Source organism: Oncorhynchus tshawytscha, linkage group LG05, assembly GCF_018296145.1.
Source record: "Oncorhynchus tshawytscha isolate Ot180627B linkage group LG05, Otsh_v2.0, whole genome shotgun sequence".
Lineage (NCBI taxonomy): Eukaryota > Metazoa > Chordata > Actinopteri > Salmoniformes > Salmonidae > Oncorhynchus > Oncorhynchus tshawytscha.
The window spans coordinates 1,550,351-1,576,051 of record NC_056433.1 but is presented as its reverse complement, the minus strand read 5'-3'; the positions used below and the strand labels follow the sequence as shown (position 1 = coordinate 1,576,051).

The 25,701-nt window shown below is 44.4% G+C and overlaps 1 protein-coding gene across 4 annotated transcripts; it reads left to right on the top strand.

The window, feature by feature from the left end:
* The first annotated feature begins 474 nt into the window (after window positions 1-474).
* On the top strand, window positions 475-25,701 carry hmgn3 (high mobility group nucleosomal binding domain 3). 4 transcript variants are annotated; one of them, XM_042321312.1, is made up of 7 exons: window positions 475-615; window positions 11,009-11,074; window positions 11,314-11,343; window positions 16,439-16,492; window positions 16,738-16,815; window positions 18,067-18,166; window positions 24,595-25,701. In XM_042321312.1, the coding sequence occupies exons 1-7, from the start codon at window positions 601-603 to the stop codon at window positions 24,600-24,602; spliced, it is 351 nt and encodes a 116-aa protein (XP_042177246.1). In that variant the 5' UTR covers window positions 475-600; the 3' UTR covers window positions 24,603-25,701. The 4 variants fall into 4 exon arrangements, with proteins under 4 accessions (XP_042177246.1, XP_042177248.1, XP_042177245.1 ...); XM_042321314.1 differs by lacking the exon at window positions 18,067-18,166; XM_042321311.1 differs by lacking the exon at window positions 24,595-25,701 and having other exon boundaries at window positions 18,067-18,434.

The following is a 25,701-nucleotide window of genomic DNA, read 5'->3' as shown; positions in this document are numbered from 1 at the left end:
ACCAGTTGTTAACCTCAGAGTTTCTGAAGCAGAAATATAGAACTATTCTGTATCAACCTAATCAAAGTGTCGCAGGACAATCCAGGTGAATCAGTGAGGAATATAGCTCCTCTATCAATGTGTTTTGTTTTATTGATTGTTCTTGCTTGTTAGTGTGTTTAAACAGCTCTTCCCTTCAGACTGTTTTAGTGTCATAGTTCTGGCTCGTTCCCTTCCAGCCTACACTACCCAGAGACACCTAGAATACGGTCACCTTTCTTCTGGTCTTTCTTCTCTTCTGTTCATTACCATGAAGAAGCTGTGATTTGCTTACCAAGAGCTTGTAGCCAATCAAACGCACCATAGAATCCTATTCTCAACCAATGATTGCTGTTGTAATATTTGCATGCAGGGGGCTCGACCAATCCCGTGGCATATACAGGAGCAACCTTTGCGTGTCTGGCCTATAGGCAGAGATAACGGTCTACATATGATTAGCATGTGGTTATGGAAGGTGTTTCGTATTGATCCAGTATGTGGTGACAGTTCTCAGTTTGTGCCGTGGACCTGCTGGTTGAACTCTTCGATCCTCTGGAGGGAATAATATTTCTGTAGCACAACATGCCTAAAAGGAAGGTGAGTCTGGCTGTTTTTAAACCGATACTACTTGTGAATGTAGTTTATGTTGTATTCGAGAGAGGATATCACTGTGTCGCTGCCTCCCATTGGTTCTATTTAGCGACGCCGAGCCAGTTCAGTTGTGACCGTTTGATCGGGAGGGGAGTCTAGAGGGGATGCGCTGGACATGTCGGCATTCCTCCGTGTTATTCGGTGTGTTTTATGTCTAAGCCCCTGCTCTCCGTGGCCGGTGTGTTGGCCGCTGTCCCCTTTCTGCCTGTCCACCCACACCAGAAAGTCTGTCACCACTCCGTGCACTTCTCGCGCTCCGGAATGTCACCCATCCAGCCGGTAGGGATGAGTGCCACACTGTCGCAGCTTAATTTTAAAGTGACCGCTTTATCCCTTAGTGACTGCGTGTTAGTGTGTCCGTTTCACCGATGGGCTTAATCTGTGTATGAAGGACAGATGTCTGCCTTTACTTATTTTGTAGTATTATAAAACAATTTTACAGCGACACCCTCTTCTTCCTCCCTCTGTCGCCTTTCAGACCCATATATAACCACACTGACAGTCAACCTACAGAGCGAGAGGAGAACAGAGAGAGGAGGGGGAGAGGGATGGGGGCTGGTTATAGACTGTTATAGAGAGCAGCAATAGCCTATCAAAAGCCATTTGTTTGTGGCTGTGGCGCATTGTATTAGGGAACACACAGGGTCGGGGTATTGTTATAGAAGTGGGCTGTTTTACAACCTTTCCCTCTGAGGAAAGAGAGGGTTGGAGGTCATCAATACATCGTTCTGAGGCATTTTCCTGTTTTACTGAGAGGAAGACCATAGATGGGCTGCTGCCTACCTGTCTCCACACCTGCCGAGCTAGCTGCCTACCTACCTGCCGAGCTGCCTACCTACCTGCTGAGCTGTCTACATACTTGTCTTCCTGCCTACACACCAGCCTACACACCTGCCTGCCAAGCTGTCTGTCTACCTACCTACCTGTCAAGCTGTCTACCTGCCTAGCTGCCTACACACCTGCCTAGCTGGCTACACACCTGCCTAGCTGTCTGTCTAGACACCTGCCTAGCTGTCTGCTTAGCTGTCTACCTATCTACCTCAACACCTGCCTACCTGTTTACACACCTGCCTAGCGGTCTACTTGCCTACCTGCCTGCCGAGCTCCCTACCTGCCTGCCGAGCTGCCTACACACCTGCCTAGCTGCCTACACACCTGCCTAGCTGTCTACACACCTGCCTAGCTGTCTACACACCTGCCTAGCTGTTTACCTAACTACCTACCTACCTGTCTAGCTGCCTACACACCTGCCTAGCTGTCTGTCTAGACACATGCCTAGCTGTCTGCCTAGCTGTCTACCTATCTACCTCCACACCTGCCTAGCTGTCTGCCTGCCTACACACCTGCCTAGCTGTCTCCACACCGGACTAGCTGTCTACATAGCTACCTGTCTACACACCCGCCTGCCAAGCTGTCTACACACCAGCCTACCTACCTACACCGCTGTCTACACACCTGCCTGCCAAGCTGTCTAGCTGCCTACACACCTGCCTAGCTGTCTGCCGATCTACCGCCACACCTTCCCGCATAGCTGCTTACACACCTGCCTGCCGAGCTGCCTACCTGCCGAGCTGCCTACCTGCCTACCTGCCTACACACCTGCCTAGCTGGCTACACACCTGCCTACACACCTGCCTAGCTGGCTACACACCCGCCTGCCTACCTGCTTACACACCAGCCTACCTGCTTACACACCAGCCTACCTGCTTACACCGCTGCCTACCCATCTACCTGCCGAGCTGCCTAGCTGTCTGCCTACCCGTCTACCTAGCTGCTTACCTACCTGCCTAGCTGTCTGCCTAGTCGCTTACCTACCTGCCTAGCTGCTTGCCTAGCTGTCTGCCTACCTGCCGAGCCTCCTAGCTGGCTACACACCTGCCTAGCTGTCTTCATGCCTTCCAGCCTACCTGTCTAGCTCTCCACACACTAGCCAACCTGCCTACACACTAGCCTACCTGCCTACACTCTAGCCAACTAGCCTACACACCAGCTTAGCTGTCGGCCTAGCTGGCTATACACCTGCCTAGCTGTCTACTAGAGCTGGGTGGTCTACTGTATTTTAAAATATACCTGTATTCATGCACGGACCAGTTTGGGTTTTTACTTTACCTTCTAAAATGGCATTTCAATGTTTGGTTTGTTAAATGTGATACGGCATGTTTAACTTCCATTTTTATAGTTTACTTTGCGACTTGAGTAATCTCTCTCCATGCTGCTTTCCACACAGATATAGCCCCGCCCCCTGTCACTCAAGAAGCTCATTTGTTGTTCCTCGACCAGGAGACCGCTGTGTTCAGTCTGCATGGTCAATATCGCAACAGTGTTGATGACGGCTGTTTTCACTTTGCGTTCGGAAAGTTTTCAGACTCGTTGACTTTTTCCACATTTTGAATACAGCCTTATTCTAAAATGGATTAAATTGTTTTTTTTTCCACCTCATCAATCTACACACAATACCCCATAATGACAAAACAAAAACAGATTTTTATTTATTAAACATTTTCTCATTTTAAATATATATATATATTTTTTTTTTATATATATATATATATATATATAAAAAAAAAAATAACTCATTTACATAGTGTTCAGACCCTTTAAGTACTTTGAATCAAATGTATTTATATAGCCCTTCGTACATCAGCTGATATCTCAAAGTACTGTACAGAAACCCAGCCTAAAACTCCAAAGAGCAAGCAATGCAGGTGTAGAAGCACTGTGGCTAGGAAAAACTCCCTAGAAAGGCCGAAACCTAGAGGAACCAAGCTATGTGGGGTGGCCAGTCCTCTACTGGCTGTGCCGGGTAGAGATTATAACAGAACATGGCCAAAATGTTCAAAAATGACCAGCATGGAATAATAATAATAGGCAGAACAGTTGAAACTGGAGCAGCAGCACGGCCAGGTGGACTGGGGACAGCAAGGAGTCATGTCAGGTAGTCCTGAGGCAGGGTCCTAGGGCTCAGGTCCTCCGAGAGAGAGAAAGAGAATTAGAGAGGGCATACTTAAATTTACACAGGACACCGGATAGTACAGGAAAAGTACTCCAGATATAACAAACTGACCCTAGCCCCCGACATAAATTACTGCAGCATAAATACTGGAGGTTGAGACAGGAGGGGTCAGGAGACACTGTGGCCTCATCCGAGGACACCCCCTTGAAGCACCTTTGGCAGCGATTACAGCCTTTAGCAGTGAGTCTTCTTGGGTATGATGCTACAAGTTTGGCACACCTGTATTGGGGGAGTTTCTCCCATTCTTCTCTGCAGATCCTCTCATGCTCTGTCAGGTTGGATGGGCAGTGTTGCTGCACAGCTATTTTCAGGTTTCTCCAGAGATGTTTGATCGGGTTCATGTCCAGGCTCTGGCTGGGCCACTCGAGGACATTCAGAAACTTGTCCCGAAGCCACTCCTGCATTGTCTTAGCTGTGTGCTTTGGGTCGTTGTCCTGTATGAAGGTCATCCTTCGCCCCAGTCTGAGGTTTTTATCAAGGATCTCTCTCTGTACTTTGCTCTGTTCATCTTTCCCTTGATCCTGACTAGTCTCCCAGTCCATACCTCTGAAAAACATCCCCACAGCATGATTCTGCCACCACCATGCTTCACCGTAGGGATGGTACCAGGTTTCCTCTAGACGTGACACTTGGCATTCAGGCCAAAGAGTTCAACTTGGTTTCATCAGACCAGAAAGTCTTGTTTCTCATGGTCTGAGAGTGGCTTTGGTGCCTTTTGGTAAACTCCAGGTGGTCTGTCATGTGCCTTTTTACTGAGGAGTGGCCTCCGTCTAGCCTCTCTACCATAAAGGCATGATTGGTGGATTGCTGCAGAGTTGGTTGTCCTTCTGGAACAACTCTTCCATCTCTACTGAGGAACTGTAGAGCTCTGCCAGTGTGACGATCAGGATCTTTGTCACCACCCTGACCAAGGCCCTTCTCCCCCGATTGCTCAGTCTGGCCCTGCGGCCAGCTCTAGGAAGAGTCTTGGTGGTTCCAAACTTCTTCCATTTAAGAATGACTGAGGCCACTGTGTTCTTGTGGACCTTCAATGCTACAGCCATTTTTTTTTTTGATACTCTTTCCCAGATCTGTGCCTCGACACAATCCTGTCTCTGAGCTCTACGGACCTCATGGCTTGGTTTCCAAATTATGTCAAATCAATTGGATTTACCATAGGTGGGCTCCGATCAAGTAGTAAAAACATCTCAAGGATGATCAATGGAGACAGGATGCACCTGAGCTAAATTTAGAGTCATAGCAAAGGGGCTGAATACTTTTTTAAATAAGATATTTCTGTTTTTTTTTATTTGTAATACATTTGCAAAAATTTCTAAACCTGTTTTCACTTTGTCATAATGAAGTATTCTGTAGATTGCTTAGGAAAATGTGTATTTAACCTCTACAGGTGACTGCGGGACGGTTGTGCTAACGTAGCCTAATGTGTTTAGAGGTTGTAAGTAACAAGAAAATTGCCCAGGACATATCTGATATGGACAGAAAGCTTCAATTATTTTTAATCTAACTGCACTGTCCAATTTACAGTGAAATAATACCATCCTGTTGTTTGAGGAGGGTGCACAGTTATGAATCTATTAATAAACCAAATAGGCACATTTGGGAAATCTTGATGCAACATTTTGAACTGAAATACAATGGTTCATTGAATCAGTCTAAAACTTTGCACATACACTGCTGCCATCTAGTGGCCAAAATCTTTAACCTGGAATATTACATTTATTTTTGCATTTCAAAGATGGAACAAAAAAAAAATCATTTTTTTTGTCTTTGTATTATCTTTTACCAGATCTAATGTGTTATGTTCTCCTAAATTAATTTCACATTTCCACAAACTTCAGTGTTTCCTTTCAAATGGTATCCATATCCCTGCTTCAGGTCCTGACTAGTTGGATATGTAATTTTAGGTGAAAATTGAAGAAAAAAAAGATTTCCGATCCTTTATTAATCAATTGTAGAATAAGGTTACGTAACAATGTGGAAGAAGAGAAGGGGTCTGAATACTTTCTGAATGCACTGTGAATCCACTAGCTTTATATAATTACATTATTAATTTGTTTCTTACATCTGCAAAAAGCTAGTTTGTCCTTTTTCTTAGCAAGTTGGGCCTAAATCTTGTTAGCTGCTAATTGCTCATTTCTAATTGCTAATCTCTACCTGGCTAATAAATGCATAGCTAACATAACTAGCTATATACTGGCTGATAATACAAATGATGGTGTAGACCTACATCTGCATGTTTTTTGTGCAACAGTATTTTCCAAATGAAATATGCAAAGCAAGAATGTTAGCTACTTCATGTAGCCAAATATTATAGGGTTTTTAGCTCCTACCCTGTCCCAGTAACTCCTCACTGGCATTTTAATTTATTGCCATGTCAACCTGTATTCAAAGTTCCCACTATTATATTCTAACTATAGAATGAAAATAATTCCAGTAGTTCACCAATTGTTTTGCTCTAAATCACAAGTCAAATCGCAATTGAAACATTTGGTTAAAAATAAGGCCTAGATTATTAAAAAAATTTGCCCATATTGTGCAGTCCTACTTGGCAGTGTGGAAATGATCTCAAATCAGTGCAGGATAAAAATGTATTTTAGGTTGAATTGAACAGTATAAGACAATCAGAATGGAGAAAGACCCATTGACATCACTCAGAATGTATGTGTTGCCACCCTAGGGTCACAACTCATAAAGCACATTTCGGACTTTCATGATTCAAAAACATAAATTGGCATCATTCCGTCCATTTTTAAAAAATTTTTTTTAAAAATACTGTGACATAAGGGTGAAACGGTACATTTATTCATCTTGAACCATTCGGTACAGGGTCCACGGTGCATTTATTCATCTTGAACCGTTCGGTACAGGGTCCACGGTGCATTTATTCATCTTGAACCGTTCGGTACAGGGTCCACGGTGCATTTATTCATCTTGAACCGTTCGGTACAGGGTCCACGGTGCATTTATTCATCTTGAACCGTTCGGTACAGGGTCCACGGTGCATTTATTCATATTGAACCGTGCGGTACAGGGTCCACGGTGCATTTATTCATATTGAACCGTGCGGTACAGGGTCCACGGTGCATTTATTCATATTGAACCGTGCGGTACAGGGTCCACGGTGCATTTATTCATATTGAACCGTTCGGTACAGGGTCCACGGTGCATTTATTCATATTGAACCGTGCGGTACAGGGTCCACGGTGCATTTATTCATATTGAACCGTGCGGTACAGGGTCCACGGTGCATTTATTCATATTGAACCGTGCGGTACAGGGTCCACGGTGCATTTATTCATATTGAACCGTTCGGTACAGGGTCCACGGTGCATTTATTCATATTGAACCGTGCGGTACAGGGTCCACGGTGCATTTATTCATATTGAACCGTTCGGTACAGGGTCCACGGTGCATTTATTCATATTGAACTGTTCGGTACAGGGTCCACGGTGCATTTATTCATATTGAACCCACAGGGCATTTATTCATATTGAACCGTGCGGTACAGGGTCCACGGTGCATTTATTCATATTGAACCGTGCGGTACAGGGTCCACGGTGCATTTATTCATATTGAACCGTGCGGTACAGGGTCCACGGTGAACTGCGAACTGAACAATACATTTTTTTTTAAATAAAAAATATATATTTTTATCTTTATTTTACTAGGCAAGTCAGTTAAGAACAAATTCTTATTTTCAATGACTGCCTAGGAACAGTGGGTTAACTGCCTGTTCAGGGGCAGAACGACAGATTTTGTACCTTGTCAGCTCGGGGGTTTGAACTTGCAACCTTCCAGGCCAGGGCGTGACAAAGGCACTGCTGTTTTTTAGTTGTCCCTTTTGTTTTCGTATGCTCCAGGGAATTCAAGCTACGCATGCTTACTATTATAATACATGGAACATCTAAATACAAATTACATATTTCTCAGGCATTTATTTTGTTGATGTATTGAAACCGAACTGTGTTTTGTGAACCATTTCACCACTACTGTGATGATATTTTGGCCATATCGCCCAGCCCGTGTGTGTGTCAGGTTCTAAATTCCTCCTTATCAATGACAGACCATAGTAAACACAATTCCTCTCATTTATACAATACTGGCATGACCTATGATGTCCAGGGTCACTGTATGACCTCATTTATGTAACTACTATGTTATTGTAAGGTACTCATCTCCACTGCCCCTGAGGCTGAGAGATAGTATCTGCTGGGAGTCATGATCTCTAGTTCTATGCCCTCTCTTCACTCCCTCTCCTCTTCAGTAATAATCTAACACGGAACCCAAACCAGCTGCGAGCGTGCGCCATCATGCATACATTTATTTTGTCCCCCATACCAAACGCGATCGCAACATGCAGGTTAAAATCAAAACAAACTCTGAACCAATTACATTAATTTGGGGACAGGTCGAAAAGCATGAAACATTTGTCTATTTAGCTAACTTGCACTTGCTAGCTAATTTGTCCTATTTAGCTAGCTTGCTGTTGCTAGCTAATTTGTCCTGGGATATAAACATTGAGTTATCTTACCTGAAATGCACAAGGTCCTCCACTCTGACAATTAATCCATACATAAAACAGTCAACCGAATTGTTTCTAGTCATCTCTCTTCTATTGACTTTATATTGTGATTGACAACTTTCATAAATTAGGTGCATTACCGCCACTAACCTCATTCGTCTTTCAGTCACCCACATGGGTATAACCAATGAGGTACCTGCTTCTATAAACCAATGAGGAGATGGGAGTGGCAGGACCTGCAACGCGATCTGCGTCACAAATAGAACTGACTTCTATTTTAGCCCTTCGCAACACAGATGCTCGTTAGCTTGCGCGAGCTGTGTGGGTGCAATAATTGAATAATATAGATTTCTAAATTTATTTTTGCAATGCTCGCACACGCGGCGTGAGCGGTGTAGTCAGCCTGTTAGCTTGTTGACTATCTGCTCCAGTCTAGAGGCAGGTTTCCCAGACAGGTTCATCCTTGAGAGACTTGGTACAGGTGGCTTCCAGCTGTGAAACCGGTGTGTGTTCCTGGATGTCGAATGTACCTGCTGACATATCTGTGATTGACCTGGAGCCTCACCTGTTATACAGTACACTGGCTATACAGATAAGGGAAGTCAGGAAAGGCTTTTTCAAACAGAAATTTGCTTCCTTGTAGCACTAATTCCAAAACGTTCTGGGACACTAAAGTCCATGGAGAACAAGAGCACCTCCTCCCAGCTGCCCACTGCACTGAGGACAGGAACCACTGTCACCACCGATGAATCTACGATAATCGAGAATTTCAATAAGCATGAAATTCTTCACGACTGGCCATGCTTTCCATCTGGCTACCCCTACCCCGGCCAAGACCTCAGCACCCCCGAAGCAACTTGCCCAAGCCCCCACCCCCCCCCATTTCTCCTTCACCCAAATCTAAACAGCGATGTTCGGAAAGAGCTGCCCCCTACATATCAGCTGGGCTAGACTATCTGGACCCTATATCTAAAAGTATCTGGCGAGATTGTTGCAACCCCTATTACTAGCCTATTCAACCTCTCTTTCGTATCATCTGAGATCCCAGAAGATTGGAAAGCTGCCGCGGTCATCCCCCTCTTTAAAGGGGGAGACCCCTTAGAACCAAACAATTCTAGACCTATATCCATCCTGCCCTGCCTTTCTAAAAGTCTTCAAAAGCCAAGTTAATGAACAGATCACCGTACCTTCTCCACTATGCAATCTGGTTTCGAAGCTGGTCACGGGTGCACCTCAGCCACACTCAAGGTCCTAAACGATATCATAACCACCATCGATAAAAGACAGTACTATGCATCCGTCTTCATCGACCTGGCCAAGGCTTTCAACTCTGCCAATCACCGTATTCTTATTGGCAGACTCAATAGCCTTTACTTCTCAAATGACTGCCTCGCCTGGTTCACCAACTACTTCTCAGACAGAGTTCAGTGTGTCAAATCGGAGGGCCTGCTGTCCGGACCTCTTGCAGTCTCTATGGGGGCGCCACAGGGTTCAATTCTCGGGCAGACTCTTTTTTTTTTTTTTTTTCTGTACTTATCAATGATGTCGCTCTTGCTGCTGGTGATTCTCTGATCCATCTCTATGCAGACACTATTCTTTATACTTCTGGCCCTTCTTTGTACACTGTGTTAACTAACCTCCAGATGAGCTTCAATGCCATACAACACTACTTCCGTGGCCTCCAACTGCTTTTAAATGCTAGTAAAACTAAGTGCATGCTATTCAACCGATCGCTGCCTGCACCTGCCTGCCCGTCCAGCATCACTACTCTGGATGGTTTCGACTTACAATATGTGGACAACTACAAATACCTTGGTGTCTGGTTAGACTGTAAACTCTCCTTCCAGACTCACATTAAACATCTCCAATCCAAAATGAAATCTAGAATCGACTTCCTATTTCGCAACAAAGCCTCCTTTGCTCATGCTGCTAAACATACCCTCGTCAAACTGACTATTCTGCCGATCCTTGACATCGGCGATGTCATTTCCAAAATAGCCCCCCAACACTACTCAGCAAACTGGATGTAGTCTATCACAGTGCCATCTGTTTTGTCACTAAAGCCCCATATACTACCCACCGCTGCGACCTGTATGCTCTCGTTGGCTGTCCCTCACTATATATCCGTCGCCAAACCCACTGGCTCCAGGTCATCTATAAGGTAAAGCCCCGCCTTATCTCAGCTCACTGGTCACCATAGCAACACCCACCCGTAGCACGTGCTCCAGCAGGTACATTGCACTGGTCATCCCCAAAGCCAACACTTACTTTGGCCACATTTCCTTCCAGTTCTCTGCTGCCAATAACTGGAAGGAATTACAAAAATCGCTGGAGTCTTATAGCTCCCTCACTAGCTTTTAACATCAGCTGTCAGAACAGCTTGCCGATCCTTGTACCTTTTACACAGCCAATCTGTAAATAGCACATCCAACTACCTCATCCCCATATTATTACTTACCCTCTTGCTCTTTTTCACCCCAGTATCTCTACTTGCACCTCATCTGCACATCTATCACTCCAGTGGTAATGTTAAATTGTAATTTTTTCACCTCTATGGCCTTTTTATTGTCTTACCTCCCTACTCTTCTACATTTGCACACACTGTACATGGATCTATTTTTATTTTCTATTGTGTTATTGACTGTACGTTTGTTTGCTTTTATCTTGGTCACAGTTGTAAATGAGAACTGGTCTACCTGGTTAGACTCAAAAGAAAATCAATTCCATGTCACTCTTTAGTTAGCTGTTACGCGGTGTGGATGAAGTGTGTTGAAATCTAACTCTCCTGTCGGCGTTTCTTTTAGTCTCCTGAAGGGGCCCATGCCAAGGATGCCTCCAAGGTCACCAAGCAGAAGGTCACCAAGCAGGAGGTAGGAGCTCCGTGTCGTGTTTGTGTGTTTTTAAACAACAGCAAATGCACTTCTAATGGACCACAGTCACCACACATAGTCCATTCAGCAAACACTCCCTGATACATGAAGAGGTATCTTTATACATACACACTCTATCCGATCCCACACACGACCAGCCCCTCAACACATAACTGATATGTCCCCTTTCCCCCTCTCGTTCCCTGTGTGTGTCTGTCTCTCTCTCTGTGTCTCTGTAGCCCACCAGGCGGTCAGAGAGGTTGTCATCGGTAAGTTGAATAATTCCCTCTTCCTCCATCCCTCTCTCATTCTTCCTACCTCTCCTCTCTGTCTCTCAGGTTGTTGCTCAACTCTAGGGCCAGGCGTAATCTGTGGGGTCACATTTTCTCACAGCCACCAGGAGTGATGTTAGGAGCTCAACAATATTAACAATCTGTTGGATTCATTTTGATCTAACCTTTTTATTTATATATATATATATATATATACACACACCAGAACTAGCTAGTGTTTTTTTTGTTGATCCCTGCCTACAGACAGAAACTAAAACAAGAAGCTCCCACGCTGAGGTCTGTCCAACGCTGGTCTGACCAAGCTGACTCCACACTCCAAGACTGCTTCCATCACGTGGACTGGGAGATGTTTCGTATTGCGTCAGACAACAACATTGACGAATACGCTGATACGGTGTGCGAGTTCATTAGAACGTGCGTTGAAGATGTCGTTCCCATAGCAACGATTAAAACATTCCCTAACCAGAAACCGTGGATTGATGGCAGCATTCGTGTGAAACTGAAAGCGCGAACCACTGCTTTTAATCAGGGCAAGGTGTCTGGTAACATGACTGAATACAAACAGTGCAGCTATTCCCTCCGCAAGGCTATCAAACAAGCTAAGCGCCAGTACAGAGACAAAGTAGAATCTCAATTCAACGGCTCAGACACAAGAGGTATGTGGCAGGATCTACAGTCAATCACGGACTACAGGAAGAAACCCAGCCCAGTCACGGACCAGGATGTCTTGCTCCCAGGCAGACTAAATAACTTTTTGCCCGCTTTGAGGACAATACAGTGCCACTGACACGGCCTGCAACGGAAACATGCGGTCTCTCCTTCACTGCAGCCGAAGTGAGTAAGACATTTAAACGTGTTAACCCTCGCAAGGCTGCAGGCCCAGATGGCATCCCCAGCCGCGCCCTCAGAGCATGCGCAGACCAGCTGGCCGGTGTGTTTACGGACATATTCAATCAATCCCTATACCAGTCTGCTGTTCCCACATGCTTCAAGAGGGCCGCCATTGTTCCTGTTCCCAAGAAAGCTAAGGTAACTGAGCTAAACGACTACCGCCCGTAGCACTCACATCCGTCATCATGAAGTGCTTTGAGAGACTAGTCAAGGACCATATCACCTCCACCCTACCTGACACCCTTGACCCACTCCAATTTGCTTACCGCCCAAATAGGTCCACAGACGATGCAATCTCAACCACACTGCACACTGCCCTAACCCATCTGGACAAGAGGAATACCTATGTGAGAATGCTGTTCATCGACTACAGCTCGGCATTCAACACCATAGTACCCTCCAAGCTCGTCATCAAGCTCGAGACCCTGGGTCTCGACCCCGCCCTGTGCAACTGGGTACTGGACTTCCTGACGGGCCGCCCCCAGGTGGTGAGGGTAGGCAACAACATCTCCTCCCCGCTGATCCTCAACACTGGGGCCCCACAAGGGTGCGTTCTGAGCCCTCTCCTGTACTCCCTGTTCACCCACGGCTGCGTGGCCACGCACGCCTCCAACTCAATCATCAAGTTTGCGGACGACACAACAGTGGTAGGCTTGATTACCAACAACGACGAGACGGCCTACAGGGAGGAGGTGAGGGCCCTCGGAGTGTGGTGTCAGGAAAATAACCTCACACTCAACGTCAACAAAACTAAGGAGATGATTGTGGACTTCAGGAAACAGCAGAGGGAACACCCCCCATCCACATCGATGGAACAGTAGTGGAGAGGGTAGCAAGTTTTAAGTTCCTCGGCATACACATCACAGACAAACTGAATTGGTCCACTCACACAGACAGCATCGTGAGGAAGGCGCAGCAGCGTCTCTTCAACCTCAGGAGGCTGAAGAAATTCGGCTTGTCACCAAAAGCACTCACAAACTTCTACAGATGCACAATCGAGAGCATCCTGGCGGGCTGTATCACTGCCTGGTATGGCAACTGCACCGCCCTCAACCGTAAGGCTCTCCAGAGGGTAGTGAGGTCTGCACAACGCATCACCGGGGCAAACTACCTGCCCTCCAGGACACCTACACCACCCGATGCTACAGGAAGGCCATAAAGATCATCAAGGACATCAACCACCCGAGCCACTGCCTGTTCACCCCGCTGTCATCCAGAAGGCGAGGTCAGTACAGGTGCATCAAAGCTGGGACCGAGAGACTGAAAAACAGCTTCTATCTCAAGGCCATCAGACTGTTAAACAGCCACCACTAACATTGAGTGGCTACTGCCAACACACTGTCAATGACACTGACTCTACTCCAGCCACTTTAATCATGGGAATTGATGGGAAATGATGTAAATATATCACTAGCCACTTTAAACAATGCTACCTTATATAATGTTACTTACCCTACATTGTTCATCTCATATGCATACGTTGATACTGTACTCTATATCATCGACTGCATCCTTATGTAATACATGTATCACTAGCCACTTTAACTATGCCACTTTGTTTACATACTTATCTCATATGTATATACTGTACTCGATATCATCTACTGTATCTTGCCTATGCTGCTCTGTACCATCACTCATTCATATATCCTTATGTACATATTCTTTATCCCCTTACACTGTGTATAAGACAATAGTTTTTTTGGAATTGTTAGTTAGATCACTTGTTCGTTATTACTGCATTGTCGGAACTAGAAGCACAAGCATTTCGCTACACTCGCATTAACATCTGCTAACCATGTGTATGTGACAAATAAAATTTGATTTGATTTTGTTTTATTCAGTCAATGTTCCATTCAGACAGCAGCGTTCTATTGGAGCCTTGGAAAGGAGCGTTCTATTGGAGCGTTGGAAAGCAGCGTTCCATTGGAGCCTTGGAAAGGAGCGTTCCATTGGAGCCTTGGAAAGGAGTCTATTGGAGCCTTGGAAAGGAGCCATTGGAGCCTTGGAAAGGAGCGGTCTATTGGAGCCTTGGAAAGGAGCGGTCCATTGGAGCCTTGGAAAGGAGCGGTCCATTGGAGCCTTGGAAAGGAGCGGTCCATTGGAGCGTTGGAAAGGAGCGGTCCATTGGAGCCTTGGAAAGGAGCGGTCCATTGGAGAGAAAGGAGCGGTCCATTGGAGCCTTGGAAAGGAGCGGTCCATTGGAGCCTTGGAAAGGAGCGGTCCATTGGAGCCTTGGAAAGGAGCGGTCCATTGGAGCCTTGGAAAGGAGCGGTCCATTGGAGCCTTGGAAAGGAGCGGTCCATTGGAGCCTTGGAAAGGAGTTCCATTGGAGCGTTGGAAAGGAGCGTTCCATTGGAGCCTTGGAAAGGAGCGGTCCATTGGAGCGTTGGAAAGGAGCGGTCTATTGGAGCGTTGGAAAGGAGCGGTCTATTGGAGCGTTGGAAAGGAGCGGTCTATTGGAGCGTTGGAAAGGAGCGGTCTAATTTAGCAGTTTATTGGAGCGTTCTATTGGAGCGTTGGAAAGGAGCGGTCTATTGGAGCGTTCCATTGGAGCCTTGGAAAGGAGCGGTCCATTGGAGCGTTGGAAAGGAGCGGTCTAATTTAGCGTTCTAATGGAGCGTTCTAATTTAGCGGTCTATTGGAGCGTTCTATTGGAGCGTTGGAAAGGAGCGGTCTATTGGAGCGTTGGAAAGGAGCGGTCTATTGGAGCGTTGGAAAGGAGCGGTCTAATTTAGCAGTCTATTGGAGCGTTCTATTGGAGCGTTGGAAAGGAGCGGTCTAATTTAGCAGTCTATTGGAGCGTTCTATTGGAGCGTTGGAAAGGAGCGGTCTAATTTAGCAGTCTATTGGAGCGTTCTATTGGAGCGTTGGAAAGGAGCGGTCTATTGGAGCGTTGGAAAGGAGCGGTCTATTGGAGCGTCTATTGGAAAGGAGCGGTCTATTGGAGCGTTGGAAAGGAGCGTCTATTGGAGCGTTGGAAAGGAGCGTCTATTGGAGCCTTGGAAAGGAGCGGTCTATTGGAGCGTTGGAAAGGAGCGGTCTATTGGAGCGTTGGAAAGGAGCGGTCTATTGGAGCGTTGGAAAGGAGCGGTCTATTGGAGCGTTGGAAAGGAGTGTTGGAAAGGAGGGTTGGAATGGAGCTTTCGAATGGAGCGTTGGAATGGAGCGTTCTAATGGAGTGTTCTAAATTACTATTTCATTCAGACCGTGAATGTTCTGAACAGTGTTCTAAAGGTGGTGGTGGGAAAACATCCCTGTAGGTTCCGTCTGATCCTGCGCTTGTTTTTGTTCCTTTGCTCTCGTTTGCCAGACCTTCTCTGTCTGTCATGTGATCTCACTGTCAAATATTATTCCGTGGATAATATAGTGATAATGTTATTACTGTACCTTAGCACTGATTATGTTATAGTTAATTAACCAACATGTTCTTGTTGCTCATATACACCTCAGCTTCATAAACAGGCTATATGATAGCCTGCCCTCTTTACTGATATTAAATCAACTGTTTAGTAAGTACTGATTTTAAGTTGTACATGGCGCTTTATCTAAGGTGTTGCCCTCTACTGGTGGGTATTGTATGGCCTCCCCTATAGCCTACTATACACTTACTGTTCAGGTTTACATATATTTCAATGATAAGATATTTCAATTGTATTTTCCCATTCAATTTGCTAAGCTAATTCTATAGAAATGCCCCATTCTCTAAACTAAGCTAATTATATGGTGTTTCCCAACTCTATGCTAGAATAAGCTAAGCTAATTACATGGCGTTTCCCAACTCTATGCTAGAATAAGCTAAGCTAATTACATGGCGTTTCCCAACTCTATGCTAGAATAAGCTAAGCTAATTACATGGCGTTTCCCAACTCTATGCTAGAATAAGCTAAGCTAATTACATGGCGTTTCCCAACTCTATGCTAGAATAAGCTAAGCTAATTACATGGTGTTTCCCAACTCTATGCTAGAATAAGCTAAGCTAATTACATGGCGTTTCCCAACTCTATGCTAGAATAAGCTAAGCTAATTACATGGCGTTTCCCAACTCTATGCTAGAATAAGCTAAGCTAATTACATGGCGTTTCCCAACTCTATGCTAGAATAAGCTAAGCTAATTACATGGCGCTTCCCCAATCTTTGAGTGCTAAAGCTAACGTGTGTGTCTCTCTCTGACCTACAGAAACCAGCTCCTCCCAAACCTGTTGAGGTCAAGCCTAAGAAGGCTATATCCAAGGTAAAGCCATCGACCCCCCCACACACACACACACACACACACACACTCTGCAATGGAGCGTATATCCACAAATGCATGATGTTTGTTTTAAAGTCTCATGTACCTTTAGTCCATTTGAATGTTCTCAAATGTACTCTCAGTCCTGTGTTTTTATTGGTCGTCTTTGTCCTCTGTTGGGATTAGTCGACTCTGTTTCTGTGTTCTGATTGGCTGGCTGTGTTCTGATTGGCTTTCTCTGCCCAAAGGACATGAAGGAAAAGAAAGGTGGCGCTAAGGTGAAGGAGGATGGCCCCTCCCATAACGGACAGGCTATGACTGAGGAGGTACGCTAGGCCACACCAGAGGAGAGGAGGGGGGCTGGTGGTGGGATTATAATAATCTAACATGTAGAAGGAGAGGAGGAGGAGGAGGAGGGGGGCTGGTGGTGGGATTATAATCATCTAACATGTAGAAGGAGAGGGGGGCTGGTGGTGGGATTATAATAATCTAACATGTAGAAGGAGAGGAGGAGGAGGAGGGGGGCTGGTGGTGGGATTATAATCATCTAACATGTAGAAGGAGAGGAGGGGTTTGGTGGTGGGATTATAATCATCTAACATGTAGAAGGAGAGGAGGGGGTTTGGTGGTGGGATTATAATCTAACATGTAGAAGAGAGGGGGCTGGTGGTGGGGAGAAGGAGAGGGGGTTTGGTGGTGGGATTATAATCATCTAACATGTAGAAGGAGAGGAGGGGGTTTGGTGGTGGGATTATAATCTAACATGTAGAAGGAGAGGGGGCTGGTGGTGGGATTATAATCATCTAACACGTAGAAGGAGAGGGGCTGGTGGTGGGATTATAATCATCTAACACGTAGAAGGAGAGGGGGTTTGGTGGTGGGATTATAATCATCTAACATGTAGAAGGAGAGGAGGGGGTTTGGTGGTGGGATTATAATCTAACATGTAGAAGGAGAGGGGGCTGGTGGTGGGATTATAATCATCTAACACGTAGAAGGAGAGGGGTTTGGTGGTGGGATTATAATCTAACATGTAGAAGGAGAGGAAGGGGTTTGGTGGTGGGATTATAATCATCTAACATGTAGAAGGAGAGGGGGCTGGTGGTGGGATTATAATCATCTAACACGTAGAAGGAGAGGAGGAGGAGGGCTGGTGGTGGGATTATAATCATCTAACAGGGGGCTGGTGGTGGGATTATAATCATCTAACATGTAGAGGAGAGGAGGGGGCTGGTGGTGGGATTATAATCATCTAACATGTAGAAGGAGAGGAGGAGGAGGGCTGGTGGTGGGATTATAATCATCTAACATGTAGAAGGAGAGGAGGAGGAGGAGGGGGCTGGTGGTGGGATTATAATCATCTAACATGTAGAAGGAGAGGAGGAGGGGGCTGGTGGTGGGATTATAATAATCTAACATGTAGAAGGAGAGGAGGAGGAGGGCTGGTGGTGGGATTATAATCATCTAACATGTAGAAGGAGAGGAGGAGTAGGGGGGCTGGTAGTGGGATTATAATCATCTAACATGTATTCCTTTGATGTTCTCCCTGTCTGAATATGTCTCACACACACACACAGATCTGTGTGTCTCGCTCCAGTGTCAGTGTGACCTACTACAGAAGTCTTGCTCCCTACTCCATGTCTGTCAGAGGCCAGAGTGAGACAGTCAGAGTCAACGGTATGACAGACATATGGTGTGCTGTGGGATCCTGACAGAGTGTGATTTAAACAGAGCGGTTGTCTCCAAATGGAACCCTATTCCCTCAGACAATCTCCACTTCAAAAAAAAATCCCAAATAACACAAGCCCGCTTAACCCAGAAGACAGCTGCACTAATGTGTCGGAGGACACAACATTCAACTGACGACCTCAGTCAGCCTGCAGGCACCCGGTCCACCACAAGGAGTTGCTAGAGCACTGCCACGTAGAGTAGGCCAGAAGGCTATACTGGAAAACCTGACCTCTATCAAAATAAAAAGATGGCGGAGCTGCAAAAGGGTGTTTATTTACATAGTGATTCCAGAACAAAAACAGTACTGCCATCTAACATACACCTTATGGGACAGCTAAACACAATGCTGCCCCATCCATGAACTGAAAGAGGCTCCTTTTTGTAGGGCTAGCCCCTCCCCTCAGAACGAGAGAGAGAGAGATAATCCACAACATAGATAAGTGTGAACTAAGACAGAAGTTAACTTGTGTGCGTGCTTTAAAGTACCAAATACTGCCAGTGACAAGTATGTATGATGAGCCAAGTAAAGGCCCCCCCTTAACCCGGACGACGCTGGGCCGATTGTGCGCCGCCCAATGGGACTCCCGGTCACGACCGGTTGTGACACAGCCTGGGATTGAATCTGGGTCTGTAGTCCAACACCATGATGCCGTGCCACCTGGGAGGCCCTGATTTGTTTAGTTCTGACATTAGATTATTCAATATAATACAAATCTCCAAACTTATTTTATAGCGCTATGTAATACCCTGGCGGTTAATTTCATTAGCAGTTTGTTTTTCTAGGTTCAGAACACAACATGTATAAAGCTAACATAAACCGCTCAGCAAATACTTCAATAGTTTAAGCATGTGTTGCAGAACAGTGATTAAAATAGGTTTTTTTCTGTCAATGTTATTTTTAAAAACTACCTTGACAGCGTTAGTCATCAGTGACTGAGTTGACAAGCCACTGACGACGTTAACAACAGGTACTTAAAACAGACATATTTTTCCTTCTAAAAAATAAAAGTTTAAATATAAACATACAAAATATAAATATTTTGTAAAATATTGAATATTGTTTATTTGCAAATCCCCAATAAAAACGTAACCGCTTTCAGACCTTTCAGAACTCTGACGAAGTTGACGTTAGACATAAACCTGACTAGGTTGACGGTAGACATAAACCTGACTAGGTTGACGGTAGACATAAACCTGACTAGGTTGACGGTAGACATAAACCTGACTAGGTTGACGGTAGACATAAACCTGACTAGGTTGACGGTAGACATAAACCTGACTAGGTTGACGGTAGACATAAACCTGACTAGGTTGACGGTAGACATAAACCTGACTAGGTTGACGGTAGACATAAACCTGACTAGGTTGACGGTAGACATAAACCTGACTAGGTTGACGGTAGACATAAACCTGACTAGGTTGACGGTAGACATAAACCTGACTAGGTTGACGGTAGACATAAACCTGACTAGGTTGACGGTAGACATAAACCTGACTAGGTTGACGGTAGACATAAACCTGACTAGGTTGACGGTAGACATAAACCTGACTAGGTTGACGGTAGACATAAACCTGACTAGGTTGACGGTAGACATAAACCTGACTAGGTTGACGGTAGACATAAACCTGACTAGGTTGACGGTAGACATAAACCTGACTAGGTTGACGGTAGACATAAACCTGACTAGGTTGACGGTAGACATAAACCTGACTAGGTTGACGGTAGACATAAACCTGACTAGGTTGACGGTAGACAAATCTGACTTTTTTTCTCCTTTTTTTTTACAGAGTTGACATTCCATATTTTTCTACTTTATTCAATAGGTATACTTAGTAGCAATTTAGTTTTTTCTCAGTTGCATATGACTCAAAAAAACTAATTTTAAAATGAACATATTTGAACCATAGAATATGAGTTATCTTAATCTTTAAGGGAAATTGAATTGACAGGTTCTGGTTGTATATGGTTTAAATCTATGAAAGTAGAGGACTTTCAGGACCATGTGTTGCCTTGTTGCACGATATGTTGACCAATCACAGTTTAGAGAGAAATATTATTTAAATTGAAATGTGGCAATAAACTACATGAGACACTTTTTAGAATTTGGAACACATTTGGGGAGAGTTTGAAAGTGTGATTCTTTGCTCTGGACAAGGACATTTCCTGGCACAGAGCTGACATGAATTAATAATATTGAAAATATTTCTTGAAAAATGCCTAATTAAATTAAAATGTTTATTTTTTTATTGACCCTTTTTATGTTATCGGGGAGTCCTACTGAGACCAAGGTCTCTTACAGAGGAGCCCTGAAGTACATAAATGACAGAAAATACATCAAAATATAAATACAAGCAGAAAGAAAGAAACACACTGTCATAAAGAATGCATTACGCAATACTTATTTTCCACCATAATTTGCAAATAAATTCATTCAAAATCCTACAATGTGATTTTCTGGATTTTTTTTCTCATTTTGTCTGTCATAGTTGAAGTGTACCTATGATGAAAATTACAGGCCTCATCTTTTTAAGCGGGAGAACTTGCACAATTGGTGGCTGACTAAATACTTTTTTGCCCCACTGTATAACCTATCGGGCGGCAGGTAGCCTAGCAGTTAAGAGCGTTGAGCCAGTAACTGAAAGGTCATTAGTTTGAATCCACGAGCTGATTATCTGAAAAATATGTTAATGTGCCCTTGAACAAGGGAAAGTGTCTGCTGAATCAGGGGTTCCCAAGCTTCCACTTGGGGCCCCCCTTCCAAATCAAATCAAATCAAATCAATTTTATTTATATAGCCCTTCGTACATCAGCTGATATCTCAAAGTGCTGTACAGAAACCCAGCCTAAAACCCCAAACAGCAAGCAATGCAGGTGTAGAAGCACGGTGGCTAGGAAAAACTCCCTAGAAAGGCCAAAACCTAGGAAGAAACCTAGAGAGGAACCAGGCTATGTGGGGTGGCCAGTCCTCTTCTGGCTGTGCCGGGTGGAGATTATAACAGAACATGGCCAAGATGTTCAAATGTTCATAAATGACCAGCATAATAATATAATAATATAATAATAATATAGTATAATAATAAGGCAGAACAGTTGAAACTGGAGCAGCAGCACGGTCAGATGGACTGGGGACAGCAAGGAGTCATCATGTCAGGTAGTCCTGGGGCATGGCCCTAGGGCTCAGGTCCTCCGAGAGAGAAAAAAAGAGAGAATTAGAGAGAGCATATGTGGGGTGGCCAGTCCTCTTCTGGCTGTGCCGGGTGGAGATTATAACAGAACATGGCCAAGATGTTCAAATGATCAGCATGTTCGAATAATAAGAAGGCAGAACAGTTGAAACTGGAGCAGCAGCACGGCCAGGTGGACTGGGGACAGCAAGGAGTCATCATGTCAGGTAATCCTGGGGCATGGTCCTAGGGCTCAGGTCCTCCGAGAGAGAGAAGGAGAGAATTAGAGAACGCACACTTAGATTCACACAGGACACCGAATAGGACAGGAGAAGTACTCCAGATATAACAAACTGACCCTAGCCCCCCGACACAAACTACTGCAGCATAAATACTGGCGGCTGAGACTTCCAGCATTGGGGAACATCCCGTGACCCCCTGCAAGCGTGCCACGTTTATTTCTGTAGGCACAAGCATTATTCATGACACAAACTGTTCACACCTCTCTTGTTGGTGGAGCTAAAGAAGAACAATCCTGCAGTTCTATACGTTTTGTCATGAGGTGCAAAGAACATGTTGCAGTTTTAAAGCTAATCTTCTTGCAGTTCTATATGTTTTGTCATGAGGTGCAAAGAACATGTTGCAGTTTTAAAGCTAATCTTCTTGCAGTTCTATACGTTTTGCCATGTCTGTGTGTTCATGTGAAAATGACTATCTACGGGCTAAAAAAAACAAATAAAAAAACATTAGCTGATATGTGAGTTGATCTGGACATTTCAAGTTCTAATTATATCTCTCTAAGATCTGTAATGACTGACAAGAGGAACTGATGATGCACTAACCGATTTAGAAATGGTACCTTGTGCATTCTACTATTACATCGTTCAAGAGTACGTTTAAAGCCGGACTGAGTTCCTTCAAAAATAAAACATCTATAAAAAAAATTATATATAACTATTTTCTACATTGTATAATAATAGTGAAGACATCACAACTATGAAATAACACATATGGAATCATGTAGAAACCAAAAAAAGTGTTAAAGAAATCTAAATGTATTTTATATTTGTTCTCAACTAGCCTACCTGTTTAAATAAAGGGTTAGGGTTATATATATACATACCTGGTTAAATAAAGGGTTAGGGTTATATATATACATACCTGGTTAAATAAAGGGTTAGGGTTATATATATACATACCTGGTTAAATAAAGGGTTAGGGTTATATATATACATACCTGGTTAAATAAAGGGTTAGGGTTATATATATACATACCTGGTTAAATAAAGGTGAAATATAAAAAATAAAAACAATTCAAATAGCCCTTTGCCTTGATGCTTTAAACACTATTGGCATTCTCTCAACCAGCTTCACGTGGAAGGGTTTTCCAACAGGAGTTCCCACATGCTGAGCACTTGTTGGCTGCTTTTCCTTTACTCTGCGGTCCACCTCAACCCTAACTATCTCAATTGGGTTGAGGTCGGGTGATTGTGGACGTCAGGTCATCTGATGCGGCACTCCAACACTCTCCTTCTTGATCAAATATCCCTTACAACGCCTCGAGGTGTGGGTCATTGTCCTGTTGAAAAACAAATGATAGTCCCACTAAGCGCAAACCAGATGGGATGGCGTATTGCTGTAGTAGCCATGCTGGTTAAGTGTGCCTTGAATTCTAAATAAATCACAGTGTCCCCAGCAAAGCACCCCCACACCATTACACCACCTCCTCCATGCTTCACTGTGGGAACCACACATGCAGAGATCATCCGTTCACATACTCTGCATCTCACAAAATCACAACGGTTGGAACAAGTCTCACATTTGGACTCATCAGAGCAAAGGACAGATTTCCACCAGTCTAATGTACATTGCTTGTGTTTCTAGGCCCAAGCAAGTCTCTTCTTATTATTGGTGTCCTTTAGTAGTGGTTTCTTTGCAGCAATTCAACCATGAAGGCCTGATTCACACAATCTCCTCTGAACAGTTGATGTTGAGATGTGTCTGTTACTTGAACTCTGTGAAGCATTTATTTGGGATGAAATTTCTAAGGCTGGTAACTCTAATGTACTTATCCTCTGCAGCAGAGGTAACTCTGGGTCTTCCTTTCCTGTGGAGGTCCTCATGAGAGTCAGTTTCATCATAGTGCTTGATGGTTTTTGCGACTGCACTTGAAGAAACTTTAAAAGTTCTTAATGTTCCTGATTGACTGACCTTCATGTCTTAAAGTAAAGATGGACTGTTGTTTCTCTTTGCTTATTTGAGCTGTTCTTGGCGTAATATGGACTTGGGCTTTTACCAAATAGGGATATCTTCTGCATACTACCTCTATCTTTTCACAACACAACTGATTGGCTCAAATGCATTAAGAAAGAAAGAAATTCCACAAATTAACTTTTTTTACAAGGCACACCTGTTAATTGAAATGCATTCCAGGTGACTACCTCATGAAGCTGGTTGAGAGAACGCCAAGAGTGTGCAAAGCTATCAAGGCAAAGGGTGGCTACGTTGAAGAATCTTAAATATAAAATACATTTTGATTTATTAACTTTTTTGGTTACTACATGATTCCATATGTGTTATTTCATAGTTTTGATGTCTTCACTAGTGTTCTACAATGTAGAAAATATTAAAACTAAAGAAAAACCTTTGAGTAGGTGTGTCCAAACTTTTGACTGGTGCTGTGTGTGTGTGTGATATCTATCAATAATTGTGGGGGGATTTCACCTCTGTGGGTGACTTTAACCAGTGTGTGTGCTATAAACTAAGTGTTGGAGCTCTTTAAACCTTAGCTTAAACCTTGATGTGGTTGTGTACACTAACATTGTGTGGTTGTGACTGCAGTATGAAATGTGTGTGTTTCCCCCATCAGTATGTACAGAACAGGAGGCTGGTGCCACCATAATTGGGGAGGACGGGCTCGTGGTAATGCCTGGAGCGGAATTAGTGGAACGGTATCATTCATAATTGCATTCCATTTACTCCATTCCTGCAATTATTATGAGCTGTCTTCCCCTCGGTAGCCTCTAACACGTCACTGTGTGTCTGTCTGTTTGGAGAACAGTGGTGTGGACTGCTGGTGATACTACTAACTAGTCATCTTCTCCTTGACCATGGAACCATGGATGGAAACATCGTACCTCCCACGGGTACTTCCTGGTCCCTTTATGACATCACGTATGACATCGTGGTATATTTGTTTCTGTCTGCAGGAGACTGAGGCTGTGGAGGCGGAGTCGGTCAAGGAGAAGGAATGAGGAAGTGGGGGGGTCTTTCTCTGACTCCTCCCAAACCAGTACCATGGAAACGGAGGATTATTTTTTTTTCCAGGATTTTGTAAAATGCTGATTTTTTTGTTTGTCCTGTGATACTAGCAAAGATAACCAGCAGCAACCCACTTCCACACTCCTTACAGTTGTCTCTCCCTCTCCTCTCCTTTTCTTTCCTTTCCTTCCTGGAAGACAGAATGAAGTGACATGTTTTTATAAAATGGTGATGCCTCTCAGTTCCTCTCTAAACAATGTCATGTCCTCTTGACCGTGATGGCTCTTTTGTGATGACATCGCTGTAAATTAAGTGGACCTTCCACCTCTGACATCAGAGACCCAAGGGTCAGACTAGGCTCCTATGATATAACAAGTGACCTTTGACCCTGACCTGAGGTGTTGCCATGGTGAATATTTGCAGCTTTTTAAACAGATTTAGAAGTGTTCAGAATCGCCAGCCATTCCTGTGTTGTAATTTGTGAGTCTGTGGTTGTCTGTCAGAGTAGACTGTTCTAGAACTCTGGCTTCCAGAACCTCTGGGTTCCACCCTGGTTGTCTGTCAGAGCAGACTGTTCTAGAACTCTGGCTTCCAGAACCTCTGGGTTCCACCCTGGTTGTCTGTCAGAGCAGACTGTTCTAGAACTCTGGCTTCCAGAACCTCTGGGTTCCACCCTGGTTGTCTGTCAGAGCAGACTGTTCTAGAACTCTGGCTTCCAGAACCTCTGGGTTCCACCCTGGTTGTCTGTCAGAGCAGACTGTTCTAGAACTCTGGCTTCCAGAACCTCTGGGTTCCACCCTGGTTGTCTGTCAGAGCAGACTGTTCTAGAACTCTGGCTTCCAGAACCTCTGGGTTCCACCCTGGTTGTCTGTCAGAGCAGACTGTTCTAGAACTCTGGCTTCCAGAACCTCTGGGTTCCACCCTGGTTGTCTGTCAGAGCAGCATAGCAATAACAAGTGGCGCTTCTGTTCTAGAACTCTGAGGCTTCTAGAACCTCTCTGGGTTCCACCCTGCCTGTGGGAAAACAACATTATTTTGAAATAAAAACAGAGTTG

Coding starts and splice junctions, on each gene's coding strand:
- hmgn3 (XM_042321311.1), top strand. Junction 16,493..16,737: donor CTAAGAAGGCTATATCCAAG/GTAAAGCCATCG, acceptor CTCTGCCCAAAG/GACATGAAGGAAAAGAAAGG. Junction 16,816..18,066: donor GACAGGCTATGACTGAGGAG/GTACGCTAGGCC, acceptor ACACACACACAG/ATCTGTGTGTCTCGCTCCAG.